Below are 16,740 nucleotides of genomic sequence, written 5' to 3'. Positions count from 1 at the left end.
CTACACTGTTACGAAGTTTCCTGGTCTTCGGAGCAGAGCCAAACTGCTCTTCATTGCATTTCCATCCTCCTACCTTGTTGAAAGAGGCTTCAGTGCAGTGAACCAGGTATTTCAACTCTTGCTAAAAACCGTCAAGCTCAAGGATCATCAACCATCAAGCTAGGTGTAAAAACAAATAAAAATTTAAAGGAGAATCATTTTTCTCATGTTAGCATCTAGTAGATGTTTTTATACTATGCGGGGCACTGGAAAGTGTGTTGTGCCTAAGACAGGCGTCAGCAAGTACGAAGGTGATTTAGGGAGGCGTTGAGCTAAAAAAGGTTGGGAAAAGCTGTTCTAATTCATAGTATGCTCTAATGGGGTTGGTGAATCCAAAGACATCAATAGGACACTGCCCTAAAAATACTACTCTTCTGGTTGGTAAGTATACCTGGAAGATTTTGTATCTAACTACTTTGTTGAGCAGGACCCTGGAACTTTCTGAAATACTGGAAATTTCTGTTCTGACCGAAATATGACATTGATAGTAAATAAGTGGAAATATATGACTGATTCCACATCAATCTTCTTTGCACCCTCAGGTTTGGGAATGACTGCTTTAATTGACAGTGAGGAGATATAATGTGCTGAAAGCCTTTCTGTGTTGTTGACTTGTGAATAATAATTAACTTGTCCAGTAAATACCAGACTCACAAAATGCTGGAGGAACTCAGCAAGCCAGGTAGCGTCTATGGAAAAAAGTATAGTCAGTGTTTCAGGCCGAGACCCTTCACTGGTACTGCTAAAGGGTCTCGGCCCAAATCATCGATTGTACTCTTTTTCATTGATGTTGCCTGGCCTGCTGAGTTCCTCCAGCATTTTGTGTGTGTGTTGCTTGGATTTCCAGCATCTGCATATTTTCTCTTGTGATTACCTATTAGATTAGAGATTTTAAATGGAACATTCACCAATCTTTGAGCAAATTTAGTGATGGTAGTGGGTCCTCCTAAATTATCTTGCTCCCACGCCCTTTGAATAATAAATGTTTGTAAAACTATTTCTAAATATTATTATTCTTAAATTGAACTGTTGACCCTTGTAATTGAGAACTACATAGACATAACTTACTGCTTGAGTTGTTTGAGGCAGTTGGGCAGAAGAATTTGCTGTCCTTTAGGATTTGGGGATGGGAATTACATTCATAAATCAGCTACAGACAGTTTGCATGGGACTGAATCATGATTTCTTAAGCAATCTTTTTGATACTGAAGGTAATGTTTTGGGAAGTTTAATCTGTTTCCAATTATAAATAGTATACTTCATCATCGTTAATGTCAGTAAAACACATAGAAGCTGAGAACATTTTAATTGACTTTCTGTAAAACTTCTCACTTTTGCAGAGTGAAAGCGTCCGTCCACTTTCCTTGTCAGGCCATGTGGGATTTGATAGTTTACCAGATCAGCTAGTCAACAAATCTACCTCTCAGGGTTTTTGTTTTAATATTCTTTGTGTTGGTAAGTACTTGATCATTTTGTATTCCAGTTCAATTTGGTTGAAGGGTGATCAATAATGTTGATCGGGTATCTGCAGAATTCCTTTTCTTGAGAGTAGGCAAAAAATGGGGGAGGCAGTTCATGAAGAAATCACTTTTTGAACTGAGAGATAATGGAACTTTGGGATTTGTTGCCTGAAATGCCATCATAGCAGAGTCAACAAAGTTTTCATCAAGAGCTTCTTTGAAAATGGTGCAAGGTGGGCAATAGGCATCCATTAGTCTCGTGAGACCATGGATTTGCGCCTTGGAAGGTTTCCAGGGCGCAGGTCTGGGCAGGGATGTATGGGAGACCGGCAGTTGCCTAAGCTGCAAGCCTTCCCCTCTCCACACCACCGATGTTGTCCTAGTGTCAACCTGTAACTGTTACCTGCTCAGTTGAGGAAAAACACCAGAGACACGAAATTACCTCTGAAGCAGCTTTTATTCAGAGAGGAGTTCGCAGCCCTTACTCACTTCAGGCGTACGGTAGCCAACTCCCAATTTGTCAGTTTACAAAGGTCATACTTGTACCCAAAAGCAGGGTACTACATTCGCAAATATGGTTACCGATTCAAATTCATCAATTGATTGGCTATTGCATAGCTAAGCATACAAAATACTCAGAATTAACAAAGGTTAAAGCGTAATACTTAGAATTAATACTGACGCACTTCAAAACACTTGAAATAGGTATCCTCAAAATATTTTGCTAAGCACATTGTCTTGTGGTCGCAGGTTCCCTTTTCCTTGTGATCTCCACATCTGGCCTGGCACCTTATTTTAGCTACCTCTCCTTATACTTCTCCAATGACGTACCTCTCTTGTCCTGTCTACATATTTTGCTACACTTGCCCCTCGCCCACCCCCTCTACACGTACCCCTTACCCTTTTCACATTCTCACTAGGACCCAAGCTGCTTGGCACCGGTGTCGTCACAGAGCAATGTGTGGTTAAGTGCCTTGCTCAAGGACACAACACACTGCCTCAGCTGAGGCTCGAACCCGTGACCTTCAGATCTCTAGACCGATGCCTTTATCCACTAGGCCACGTGCCAACACATGACTTATTGGGCATATTGATCTTATATTTTGATCTCATTAAAAACTGTAACAGGGTCAAGGAATTATTTTCCTCTATCTTCTCCATTATTTTTCTTTGCCTGCAGTCAGCATGTCCCTTTATCTAACTAATTCTTTTTCCCTTCCTTCTCACATCTCCGCTGAATAATCGCTGTTTCCTTTTCCCCATCTTTCTCTCCTTTCTTCACACCCCCTCAAGCACTTTTGTTTTGTGGTCACTAGAATTAAGATAAAATATTGATTCTAAGTAGAAAGGCTAGAAGACACAAAAGATAATGGTAAGTTGATTTTAAGTCACATGTACCAAGGTACAGTGGAAAACTTTGTTTTGCATGCAATCCATTTAGATCACTTCATTACAATGGTGTATTGAGGTAGTAAAAGGGAAAACAATAAACATTTGCCATCCTCTAAAAGCACTAGAGATATTATAACTGAACTTTATTGTGCTCTTCTATTAACTTTGTGATTCATTAAGACATCCTTTTTCCTTCTGAATACCAACACTTTCAATCTGTCACATTTAAGTAATAAGCCTATGTTACAACTGATCTTTAGCAAAGTGGAGGACTTTGCATTTTCAGCATTATACACCATCTGCCAATATCTGTGACCACTTGTTTATACTGTTTATATCACTCTGGAGAGACTTTGTTTTCTTCACAATTCTTTACTCTGCCAATATTTTGGCTTCCCGTCATCGACGTCATTGCTATGGATAGTGAACAGCCAGGTTTCAGCACTTGTTACTGCCTCAAAATAACATAGGTGCTTTTGCACTTTTTTTCTGGTAGCTGTTCCTTAATCCATATCAAACACTCCTAATTTTATTCAGTTTTCTTTTGTATCACACCCTTTTGAAGCCCTTTTGAAAATCAAAATACACCATACAATTCATAATCTTTTTTTTCGCTAGTCACAATCTCAAGGTATTCCTGATAGTTTTGTAAGACATGGTTTCCTTCTCATGAATCCTTGTGTTTGCATGATAATTAAGGATTTTCTAAAGTTATTACAACTGACAGGCACTAGATTTCTTTTTGTATGCTATATTTCTATCTCTTCACAAATTCTGCTTTATTTTTCAAGGTGGATATCTAGTGTTAGAGATTTGAATGAAGTTTTATTAACTGCGTTTGCTCATTCTTATGTGCTGTGTCATACAACATAGGTAATCATGGTCTTTCCGTGACCATGATTGCTCCTGGCAAACTTTTCTACAGAAGTGCTTTGCAACTGCCTTCTGAGCAGTGTCTTTATATGATGGGTGACCCCCAATACACTTCACAGATTGTCTGCCTGGCATCAGTGGTTGCATAACCAGGACTTGTGACATGCACCGGCTGCTCATATGACCAGCCACCACCTCCTCCCATGGCTTCATGTGACTCTGATCAGTTGGTGGGGTGGGGGGGGGGGGGGCTTAGTAGGTGATACACCTTGCCCAAGTGTGACCGGCAGGCTAGCAGAGGGAAGGAGTGCCTTACACCTCCTTTGGTAGAGCTGTAGCTCCACTCCACCATTATTAACTGCAGAGAAGGTAAAATATAGTTGGAGACACAAGACTGCTGGATCGTGCAGCTAAAAAAGAACTTAGCGAATCAAGCAACATTTGAGTTGACATTCTGCATCAGGACAGAGAAGACAATTACTTGCAAGGGCAGGATCTCTGAAGATGAACCTTTGAGTGGGAATATTAGTGCCACTTGAGAAAAATATGTTACAAAGTTAATTTATACTGTACCAGAAAGATAAAATACATGGTTGATATGATTAGTCAGAGCAGCAGCTGAGTGATTAAAGAGAAACTTGAGGTATTCCAGTCAGGTCTTGTAATTGATTAAATCTTTTGTATGCTATGTATGTTTACATTGTGCTTCTTGGATTTCAAGATGCATAAATGGGAGTTGTGTTGGGCCATAAGTTTGAAATTCTGTGTCTATATGTGATGAATCAAAAAAGTCAATTGCCAATTTAGCTCTATGTAATTACAAACTTTTAATGAAATGGAGAATAGCTTTTTAAATTTTATTACCTTAGCATTAATTGAGTTATCTTATGGAATGAATTGTACCGTAGTTAAAGCTAAATCTCAGTAGATTTTTCTGTAATTTTATTTTCCCTTTTCTGAAACAAGTGCCAGACTTGTTTCATTTATTTGAAATTTGTTCTCTCAGGTTTATACTTTAATCTATATCAACATTTCTAAAAGCTTGTTAAATATTGCAAATTACACAATGTCATCTCTTTAACACTTCTCTCAAAAGTAGGAAATGGGTATTATTTCAATTAGAAGTCTGTGTTACTAATGAGTTCTTGTTCTGCATTTATATGAAGTCCTTCAAAGAAAAAGATATACCTTTGTGGCTTGCTATTAACAATATATTCTAAAATACCTAATTATACACTATTATTACAGGTATTATAACTTTGTTTTGTAATTTCAGGAGAAACTGGCATTGGAAAGTCAACCCTTATGGATACTTTGTTCAACACTAGCTTTGAGAATAGCCAGTCAACACATTATGAAAGCCAAGTAAAATTGAAGGCCCAGACTTACGAACTACAGGAGAGCTCTGCTCGTTTAAAACTAACCATTGTAAATTCAGTGGGCTTTGGAGACCAAATAAACAAAGAAGATAGGTAAGTGATTACAGTGGTGCTGCCGCATCACTACTTGGGCTTCAGTTATTCACTTTATAACAGTATATAATGGATTCAGGTTAATTGGGCCACCGGTTAATCGGGGCAGCTGTTTATTCGGGACAACTCTTAAAGAACAAAAACTAATCAAGAAAGTAGCTAAGATTCCCTTCATTTACTTGGGACACTAGGCTCCTTAATTGGGACGGGAGACTAGCCAAACAGTTTCTAACTAGCGTCAGTCGTGTGTGCTTGTGTGGCCGTTAATCTCAGCACCATGCTTTGAGCAAAGTTTTTAAAAAGTTGTATGTGTTTGTGTTCAAAAGGCTGTGATTTTTGTCACTGATAGTTGGTGAGAAATAAGCAATAAGACAATCAACTGTTTGCTCACTGCAATTTCAAGTATTCAGGCTTAGAGATGCTACTAACGGCTGGGAGTGAAATTTAAATGATTTTACTACTTCAAGTTAGAAATTATGAAGAATTTGAAGGTTTTGACAATCATTTTGAATGTTACAATGAAAATGAAGATTTGGAGAATGTACCGTAGATTCCGGATTTTAAGCCGCTACTTTTTTCCCACATTTTGAACAGCTTTGAACTTTGCGGCCAATAATCCGGAGCGGCTAATGCATTTTTTTTTCATGCCGCCTCGTAAACATTTTGCCTCGTAACAGTAGACCAATAAAATTGATGAGTAGTTCACAGAGGTCCAATGAAATTGTACGATAAATCAAGCGCACTTTCACAATTAAATTATTGTAAATCAGTCATTTGTACTCACCCTCATCAACATGGAAAACACTCGAAGCATTGTGCTACCTACCCTCTTAGTTTAAACTATATTTGTTTTCTGTACTACATCGCGGGATGCTATGACGACACACCCGGTTTCGCGGCGTCTTGTGGGAAAATGCCGTTTGCGATGAAACGGAAAGGAGGGGGTCGAGCGGCGGAGCGGCTTTGGATCTGAGCGAAATCTGCTTTTAAATGCCGTTTGCGATGAAACGGAAAGGAGGGGGGGAGCGGCATTACGCGAGCGGCTTTGGATCCGAGCGAACTCTGCTTTTAAGTTAAAGGTATCAATAACTTTTCCTGGTAGGCTGCAGTATATATATTTTTTACCAGTCGTTAGGAGATATTGGAATGTTGTTCAGTAAAGAAGTATACGCAACGTATATTTAAAAGTAGCCGCGTACGGGCACGGTTCGAAAAAAAGCATTTGCAATATGTATTTGTTTTTGTTACCATATGGATTTAATTAAAAGTTAAAAAAAATCCTCACGTGTAATATCTTTCTGTGTAAATATCTCATATTACAACGTGGGACACCTGCGGCCGAAAATCCGGTGCGGCCTAAAATCCGGTGCGGCCTTTACATTTAAAAAAATGATTTTATTTCTAAAATTAGTGCCAGCGGCTAAAAATCAGGTGCGCTCTGTAGTCCGGAATCTACGGTAATCATTGATAGAATTGTATGAGAGCAGTTTGCACTAGGTGTCTGCACTGATTTTGGTCATCTACAGTCAAAGGAACGTGACGTGGATGAATTTGTCCATTGATAAGGATTAAGAATTATTACACAGTTTTATAGTACTGCAGTAATATTGGTAGTCTCTAATTTGTTCTGAATTTTATTTAAATACATAATTTGTTAAGCTTTGTCTTTTATTACTTTTTTTTACTATTTCAATTAAAAACTTCGGCCAGTTGGGGCTGTTGCTTAATTGAGTCAAAATGTACTGGTCTGTGTGTCACAGTGAACTGGAATCCACTGCATCTCAGTGATATGGATGAAGAAAACTCAAATGTAACATTTACAAGTTGTGAGGTTGATACATAGTCTCCATTCTGATTTAACAGCACACAATGTTGGAGGAACTCAGAAAGTCAGGCAGCATCTACGGAAGGGAATAAGCAGTTGATGTTATGGACCAAGACGCTTCATCAGAATTGGAAAGAAAGGGGCCAGAATAAGAAGGTGGAGGGAGGAAGAAGAAGTAAAGCTGGCAAGTGATAGGTGAAACTAGATGAAGGGGTAGGTGGGTGGGGGATGATGTAAGAAGCTGGAAAGGGGATCGATAGAAGAGGCAAAGAGCTGCAAAAGAAGTGGAATAAAGGGGAGGAGGAGGGGCAGGATGCTGGAAATCTTGAGCAACACAAAATGCTGGAGGAGCTCAGCAAGTCAGACAGGATCGATGGTATATAAAATAAATTGTATTGAGTGTAATGAATAGATGATCTGTGTTCATCTCAAGTGCTCATGCTTTGCATCTTGGAAGTATTTTTTAACAGAAGGTAGTTCCTTCACTGAACTTGGTTTCATTCTGCATGGGAACAAGTATAGAGCAGGCTTGTATAGCAAAAATTTATATATTCTATAAGCCCAGTTATCTTTACTAATGTTGCAACTATTTAATTGGGGGGAAAACATTTCCACATGCCACAAAAACTACAGTATATTCTAAATTAAATCCTAGAATCCTGTGGTACCCTTTGGATTGTTGTGCCACCTATTTGAAATTCTCCCATTCAGTTTCCACAAATCCTGCAAATTAATTATCTTAAGTACATTCATTTGCCTTTTATGGAATCTTAATTTTCCCCAAGTAGAACTTTTGTAAAAATCATGCCCTCTTGTGGCATTGGGAAAAATGGCTCTTTTGTATTTTCTTTATGTCAATTAATTTGTAGCTATTGTTTAGACTGATATTAGTAAATCATTTGTTTTTGTTATTTGCATTTAGAAAATCAACTAGTCCCTTCTGATAATTGTATTGCCCTAGCACCTTCAAAGGTTTATTATTGGGCCCCTCTACTCTTGTTTCCTTTCAAAATATTATGTAAAATCTTCATGTTGGACCTCCAAAACCTGTTTTATCAAATCATGTTGTTTACATTAAATTCTGTCTGTCATGTCTGATCTGTTCTAATGTGCATTACACTAAGAAAAATTTTGCCAACATGTTAATCACATACAAACCCCATACAAAAATCCTATATTTTTCCTTACACCAGAGTCAATTGTTTACAAGTTACCAGCATCCCTCTAATCACACATTTACATTTTCTGATTGTATTTGGTGTAGTGCTTTATGAAATGCTGCCTTCATCCCCTCTTCTATGTTAAATTCAGTCAGATGACCAAATTTGTCTACCACAGGATCAAGGGGTGCTTGTCCCTTATTAAGCATCACTTGTCTTATCTGACCAGAACAATGGTTTCCAGTAATATTTTAGGAAGACTTGGGGAGATTTCTGCTGCCTCCATCCAAGTATGATGCATTCTGGGTCATCTGTGCAGTGTGAACCTAGTTCATACTGTTTTTCTACTTCTTTCCATTATCAATCCTTGACCACATGAATTTGAATATATTATAATTGTTTAGCAATTTTTGTCCTTCCGTTCTCAGATGTTATTGCTGTTGAATGTTCCAGAAATGTTGATGAGGCAGAAAACACCATCTTCAATATTCATTTTGTCTGTTGCTCCCAATTCTTAATTCCTCACACATAAGCATATGTTTGGCTGCTAGTGCCTGCTTTATTTCCTTTTTCCTTTATCCTCAAAACAATGTGAACATTTTTATTAATACAGTTTACATTATTCAAATACAAGAAGCTGTTTATCCAGGTGGCCAGGCAGCAGCTGTGTTATGTTACAGGTGAAAGATGCTTAAGTAGAATTGGTTTTTACTAAGTTCTTAATTGAGTCTTTCAGGAAGTTGATTTAGATAAAACTTTTAAGTGCAAATAAAAATGACAGCTTTTATGTTCTTTGTTGTGTAGACTATAGCTGATAACTACTTATTGATGCTTAACTAAATTTTTATGCAGCTTAAAAAGTGTCAAGGATACTACAAGTTAAAGTGTAGGTTTTAGTTACTGGAAAATCATTCTTGAATGTTAGCTTAATACTGAAGATCACTAATATCTGCTGAGTACTGTGGGATCTGAGATGGCTGATAATTGTGTGTGTGGAATCAGCAGATTCTGCCACAGGTGGAGTAGGAGTAACATAAAGAGATGGGCAAGTGGGTAGCTTGGGAGATGGTGTATTCCTTCCAGCATTTCAGCATGATTCTGCATGCTCTAAATCCATAAATTTAAGTATTTTAGTACCAACGTCAGTGCTATTGCTTCACTTTGAGTAGACCAGGTATTCCCAGGAGTTGATGAGGAAAATAGAACTTTGGCATCTATTTGATATACTGAATAGTTAGCTATATTTATGTTTTTATGAAGAGTTTATTTAACTGCCGATATTACTATTTGAACATCGATCTAATATACATGCTTAATGAGCATGTAGTAGCAATGGATAATTTATAATCTCTATTCATATCTTGTTTCTCATATGTTTACTTTTGAATTTTCATTAGCTATAAACCTATCATTGACTACATTGATGCACAGTTTGAAGCTTATTTGCAAGAAGAGTTGAAGATTAAACGTTCATTACACAATTATCATGATACCCGAATCCATGCATGTCTCTACTTCATTTCTCCCACTGGCCATTCCCTTAAGTCATTAGATTTGGTGACAATGAAAAAACTGGATAGCAAGGTAGGTCAAATTTATTTTTTTAAGAATAACATTGAAAATAATTTAGATGTATTGCTGTTTTCGTTTTCATTTTCTTGTTTCCTCATGAGTTTTGATGCAGTAGAGCTTTGATCATCTGTTATCCTTTCTGTTCGTAAGTCATGCTGAAAGGGCATGTACTATGTATTTTGGTGATTTCCATGTTCCCTTCAGATTCTCCAGGGCCCTGTTTCCTGTACTCTCTTTGAGCTTACTGGGTTCACAGCTAAATTTATATATATATATATATATATATATAGTGCAACATTTTATTTAAATGTATGTTGGGGTATTATGGGAATGACATCTAAAGTCTGCCAGCCCAGCCCCACCAATATTCTGAGTGCGATGTATTATTGGTGTTTTACAATGGCAGGCCAAATCAGTAATAAAGAAAGCAAATGCAATGTTAGCATTTATTTCAAGTTCAAATTTAGTTTATTGTCATTCAACCGTACACATGTATACTGCCAAATGAAACAATGTTCTTCTGGACCAAGATGCACAACACAGTACATATAACTCACAGACACAACACATAAAGTAATATTACTGCAAATAAATTAACAAATAATAAGGTGCATTGAATACAAAAGTTTAAAAAAAGTAAACAGTATAACACCACTGGCACTTCATACCTGATGAGACCTGGGTGGTGGCAAGGAGCTCAGTGATTTTACGGCCTGAGGAGGAATCTGTTTCCCATCTTAACAGTTCTTGTCCTCATGCTCACCTTCCTGATCATAGAGGTTCAAAGAGATTGTTGGACAAATGGAAGCATATGCAGTGCTCCAGATAAACATCTTTGATCGGTGATCCTCTCAGCACTCCTCACAATCCTTTGTAGGAACTTGTGGTCAGCTGCCTTGTAATTCCGATGCAGCTGGTCAGAACCGTGCTCCTGAAGACTGGAATATAAAAGCTAGGATTTCCTGTTGATGTTTGTTAAGGTGTTGGTGGAATGTGAGTAATTTTAGGCCCAATATCTAAGGAAGGATATCCCAGCTTTAAAGAGGATCCCAGAGGAGGTTCACAAGAATATTCCCAGGAATAAAAGGCTTAATGTGTGGAGAATGTTTGATGTCTCTTGGTCTGTTATGAACGGAGTTCTTGTTGGAGTTGTCTCAATGGAGGTTGAGAGGGAACCCATTGAAATGTAGGTTACTGAAAAGCCTAGATAGAGTGACCTGGGAAGGATGTTTGCATTAATTGGAGTCTACAATCTGAGGGCACAGATTTGGAATAGAGGGATTTGTTTAGCCAGAGGGTGGTGCATCTGAAATTCGTTCCCACAGAGGTGTGTGGAGCCCCAGTAATTGGGTGTATTTAAGACAGCAGTTAATGTGGTAAGGGGGTCAATGGCTGTGGGGAGAAGGTGGGAGAATGATGCTAAAATAAAAATCAGCCTCGATTGAGCAGACTCCATGGGCCGAATGGCCTGATACTACTCCTGTACTTTGTGATCTTTGGAAGGATTATGGACATAAACAGTGTGTTAGCAACTAGGAATAGCAGTTTTTTTCTCTGACTGTATCATTTGTTCCTTTATAATGCAAGCTGAGTGAGAGCTGTGTTGGACCATTAAAGTTCCTCAGCTGTGGAAAGAAACACCAATCTGACTTTGTTTTTTAAAATCCTAATTGGTAAAGGTAACCATTTTAGATAAGTAATCAAAGAGACTTGGGCTTTCCAGTGTCCAATAACCTGAAAATGAAAGATGAATATAAAATTATGACAGAACAGGTTGGCAATGCTAATTCTTCCACTGACCTCACCCCTTTGCCTGGTTAGTCATTCCTCCTCGTTCTGTTCCTAGTCTAGTTTTCCCAGTAGTTCACACACCTTGCCCTCCCATTCTGTAGTTCTTGGGAGTTCACTATTTACACATACCAACAGTAAAATGATCGCTAGCTTAGCTGATCAAAGCAATCCCTTCAGTTAATGTGCTCTACTGGTTTATAACTCATAAAAATAAAGATTCTAGCCACAGGCATCCCAAACAATTTCATTTATTTTCACTCACACTGTTACATCAGTTTCTAGACAGCAGAACAGCCCCCAAAAAACTTGAGGGTCAGTTTGGGGCATCCTAAAATGATGCCTGGGTTAGTGGGAGCAGACACACTACATCCTATGCAGGCAGACTTAAACTCTCAGTTTGTGTTTGCTGAGAGGTGTGGAGGTTGGATTTGATAGTGAATAGGTATATTGGAAAGTTAATGACAAAGTGTGTTGTGGAGGACGCCTCTGTATAATTGTAAATTTTTTGTTTGTTTTTATTTGTTTGTAAATACTTTTTTTTCCTTCACAACTTCTGGGCAGCTTTTGCTCTTTTTTTTTAACCTGGCTCTAAATAAAGCCCCTTGCACTAACGTGCCGTTGCGGACTACCATTTGTTTTTTTTCCAACTGATGACCCTCATCAGGCACGCTTACCCAACCTGTAGCAAGGTGTGACAAATATATTGAATAGTAAAGCATTAGGTGGGGAAATAATTAAAGTGCCTGGAATCTTTAAATGCATATAAATTCTCATGCCTGCATAATGTTTTCAAGTCTTTTTAGAGAAGCAAAAAATAAACACAGCCTGTGGAACTTTTTAATTAGCTTTTGCTATAAGGGTGGTATTGGGGGATTACTAATGTAGTATACTTAAAAAAGAGATGAAAAGGATAAGCTAGGTAATTGCACTGGTGATAAGGTTATTGGACAAAATGTTGCCGGGATGGTGTAAAAGGTCAATTCAAACACTAGTTGAGAGAGGATAACCTCAGTTGCCCCAACACTGAACTGTTCTCACAACTATGGACTTCTTTTCAAGGAGTCTTCATCTCATGCTCTCAATATTTTTTTGCTATTTATTTTTTTATTATTTTATTTGTTTTTTTTTGGTATTTGCAAAATTTATTGTCTTTTGCACATTGGTTGTTTGCCCATCTTGTGTGTAGTTTTTCATTGATTCTTTTGTGTTTCTTTGTCAAGAAAAGGAATCTCAGGGTTGTATATGGTGACATAGGTACTTCAATAATAAATTTACTTTGAACTTTGATATAAGTGCCTGACTTTTTGGGGGTGGGAGCTGACTCTTAATTGATTTTTAGCTGTTTGTAAAATAGCTTGTAAAAATTCCTTTAACTCTAATTGGGTATTAATATTATAAAGACAGAGCATACTAGTGGCATTTAGCAATCCATATGTAGATTAAAATTTCACATGATAATTGTAGTTTCATTCAAACATGCCCTAGTTATATTCCCTTTCATGCACTGCTCTGTTAAGCATCATATTTTAGGGGCTAATAAACTCCTGGACTTGCTCTGTACAATATACTTTAATTTTTTAACTTAAGTCTGTCACATAATGTTAGTTTCCTCCTCTTTATCTTGTTCTCTTACTTCCTTGAGTTATTGAATATTCTGGTATTTTCCTTTTCCCCTATTTGGTTTATAACTCTATGATTTTCTAAGACTCTGGCCCCAGCATGACTATCCAAGTGAAGCCCATTGCAATAGACATGGCACCTTCTCCTGTACTGGTGCCAGTGTTACATGATTTGGAACACTATTTTGCCCCTCAGCAGAACCTCCTCAGACCAATCTTTATTGTTTTTGGGAAGACATCCACTCTATCTACTTTGTAATCTGCTTATAAGTAGAGAGCCATTGTGGAGATCAGGAATGTCCTTGCAAATTGCAACACAGAAATTTCCTATCCAAAGATTGGCTGGGGCCAACAATATAATAAACCAGAAAAGTTAATTGAAAATGGATGTTTCTTGCAAGGATGATTGATAAAAATTTTAATCTGACAGATATAACTGGAGCAAGGGGGCTGAATTGAATTGCCCCATGGTGACTGCATTGTGCATTCAGTATACCAATCTGCTTAAGTTGCTCATTATAATGATTAGTTTGTAGCCAACAGTAATTTCCTTGTTTGCGGGTTTGAGTTTTGAGTGGCTAATAACTATTAAAACAACTCCATGTAGTTAAAGACAGCTTCTGCCATCTTTTAAGTGGAACCTGTAATATTAGGCCAGCAGTTACAGGCAAGTATTCTGGAACTGAAGCAGGCTTGGAAGTGGCTATACAGAACAGGAGGCAATTGCAGAAATTTCATTAACTGCAGATGTGGTTAAGAATGATAAATACATCTTTTAAATGTTATAATCTTCCCTTCAGTCATTTCCTTCCCTCCAACGATTGCTGTCAGCATGGAAGAGTTGGGCTGAATGACTTGTTTCCATGCTGTATGTTGCTCAACTTTGAGAAGACAGAAGTCCTTCATTTGACATACCTCCGCTTTAATCTGCTTTCAGAAATCATTAACTCTTTTGTTTTAATTTAGCAGCAGATCTTTGTACAGTGATAAGATAAACTAACAGAAGTTAGTTAATAATAATTAGTAATCCTTCAAAAACAAACGCTTATAAATTGCAGTAGGGCGTCCGGACTGGATCTTTAAAAACTGTTCAGATTTGTGGAGTACCTGAGATCATTAGCTGCTTGCTCCAATTTAGCTACAATACTGGCATTAAATCATTATTGCCTGATGATTGAAATCCATATTATGCTGAGTCTAGCCACTTGGAGCAGTTATGAGGAAACATTTTTTCTCATATGATGGCCTGTCCTTCACATCTGAGTACACATACATGAAATGATTCCACAGTGGCCAAATAGCAAATGCTGTTGCTTGTTTTATCAAAGTTCAAAGTAAGTCTTATCGAAGTAAGTATATGTTATCATATATTACCTTGAGATACATTGTCTTAAAGTTCAAAGTAAATTTATTATCGAAGTACATATATGCCATCATATACAACCCTGAGATTCATTTGATTGTGATCTTACTCAATGAACCCATAATAGAATTAATGAAAGACCACATCAGTTTGGCTGTTCAACTAGTGTACAAAAGACAACAAACTGTGCAAATACAAAAAGAAATAAAAAATAATAATTAATAAACAAGTAAGCAATAAATATCGAGAACATGAGATGATGAGTCCTTGAAAATGAGTTCATAGGTTGAGGGAATATTTCAATGATGGGGCAAGTGAAGTTAAGTGTAGTTATCCCTTTTGGTCCAAGAGCCGGATTGAGAGGTAATAACTGTTCCTGAACCCAGTGGTGTGAGTCCTGAGCTTCCTGTACCATCTTCCTGATCGCAGCAGTGAGAAAACAGCATAACCTGGGTGGTGGGGGTCCCTGATGATGGATGCTACTTTCCTGTGGCAACGCTGCATGTAGATGTGCTCTATGGTGGGGAGGGCTTTACCTGTGATGGACTGGGCCGTATCCATTACTTTTTGTAGGATTTTCTGCTCAAGGGCGTTGGTGTTTCCATACCAGTCTGTGATGCAGCCAGTTCCCTACTACACATCTATAGGAGTTTGTTACAGATTTAGTTGTCATGCTGAATCATTCCAGACTATTAAGGAAGTAAAGGTACTGCAGTGGTTTCTTCATAATCGCACTTGCGTGCTTGGCCCAGGGCAGATCCTCGAAACGATAACACAGTGGGAATTAAAGTTGCTGACCCTCTCCACCTCTGATCCTCCAATGAAAACTGGCTCATGGACCTCTGGTTTCCTCCTCTTGAAGTCAACAATCAGCTGCTTGGTTTTGCTGACATTGAGTAAGAGGTTGTTGTTCTGGCACCACTCGGCCGGATTTTCACTCTCCGCTCCTATATGCTAATTCAACAGTACCTTGAAGACCAAGGTAACATGCCTGAATGACTGGCATCCTATTTGCACACCCCTCAATAATAAGCAAATGTTTTGAGAGGCTGATCAAGGATTACTTCTACAGCTTGCTACCACCCAAACTGCACCCCCTTACATTTCGTCTTCCGACACAACAGATTGACAGATGACGCAGTAGCCACAGCTCTACACGCCGTCCTTGCACATCTGGAGAAGAAGGATGCTTATGTGAGAATGCTGTTCTTGGACTACAGTTCAGCATTCAGTAGCATAGTTTCATCCAGCCTTGACAAGAAGCTCAGAGATCTTGGTCTTGACCCTGCCTTGTGTAGCTTGATCCTGGAGTTCCTGTCAGATTGCCAGCAGGTTGTAAGAATGGGCTCCCTCACCTCCAACCCTCTGACTCATAATACAGGAGCCCCTCAGGGCTGAGTACTGAGTCCCCTCCTTTACTCCCTGTATGCCCATGACTGTATCGCTGCCCACAGCTCCAGTCTGCTAATTAGATTTGTTTACATTGATTGGCCTTGTCCAAAAAATAATGAGCTGGTCTATAGGAAAGAAGCCATCTCTCTGATACAGTGGTATCAAGAAAACAACCTCTCCCTCGATGTCGCAAAAACAAAGGAGCTGGTTGTGGATTACAGGAGGAATGGAGACAGGCTAACCCCTATTGACATCAATGGATCTGGGGTTGAGAGGGTGAACAGCTTTAAGTTCCTCAGCATCTACATCACCGAGGATCTCACATGGTCTGTACACACCAGCTGTGTGGTGAAGAAGGCACAACAGCGCCTCTTTCACCTCAGATGGTTGAGGAAGTTTGGTATAAGCCCTCAAATCCTAAGAACTTTCTGCAGGGGGACAATTGAGAGCATCCTGACTGGCTGCATCACTGCCTGGTATGGGAACTGTACCTCCCTTAATCGCAAGACTCTGCAGAGAGTGGTGCGGACAGCCTAGCGCATCTGTAGTTGTGAACTTCCCATGATTCAGGACATTTTCAAGGAAAGGTGTGTAAAAAGGATCATTGGAGACTCAAGTCATCCCAACCACAATCTATTACAACTGCTACCATCCAGGAAGTGGAACCACAGCATATAAAAAATATATAAAAATCAGGACAGCTTCTTCTACCAGGCCATCAGATTGATTTGCGCGTACTCTATATTACATTGACTTCCAATTATTGTATAAATTACAATGAT

The 16,740-nt window shown here is 38.6% G+C and overlaps 1 protein-coding gene across 4 annotated transcripts in view; it reads left to right on the top strand.

Annotated features, from left to right (window-relative positions):
* Positions 1-16,740, top strand: part of septin10 (septin 10) — a 57,138-nt gene that overhangs the window by 14,498 nt on the left and 25,900 nt on the right. For 2 of the 4 annotated variants that reach the window (XM_073043584.1, XM_073043585.1), the window contains exons 2-4: positions 1,380-1,494; positions 5,041-5,236; positions 9,619-9,805. In XM_073043584.1, coding sequence (XP_072899685.1) covers positions 1,380-1,494; positions 5,041-5,236; positions 9,619-9,805 — 498 coding nt within the window. Of the gene's footprint in view, positions 1-87; positions 107-1,379; positions 1,495-5,040; positions 5,237-9,618; positions 9,806-16,740 lie in introns of those variants that run through there. The other 2 variants (XM_073043587.1, XM_073043586.1) reach the window with 2 other exon arrangements.

This window comes from Hemitrygon akajei, chromosome 4, assembly GCF_048418815.1.
Source record: "Hemitrygon akajei chromosome 4, sHemAka1.3, whole genome shotgun sequence".
In the NCBI taxonomy this organism is placed as follows: Eukaryota; Metazoa; Chordata; class Chondrichthyes; order Myliobatiformes; family Dasyatidae; genus Hemitrygon; species Hemitrygon akajei.
This window is presented reverse-complemented; position numbering and strand designations above follow the sequence as displayed.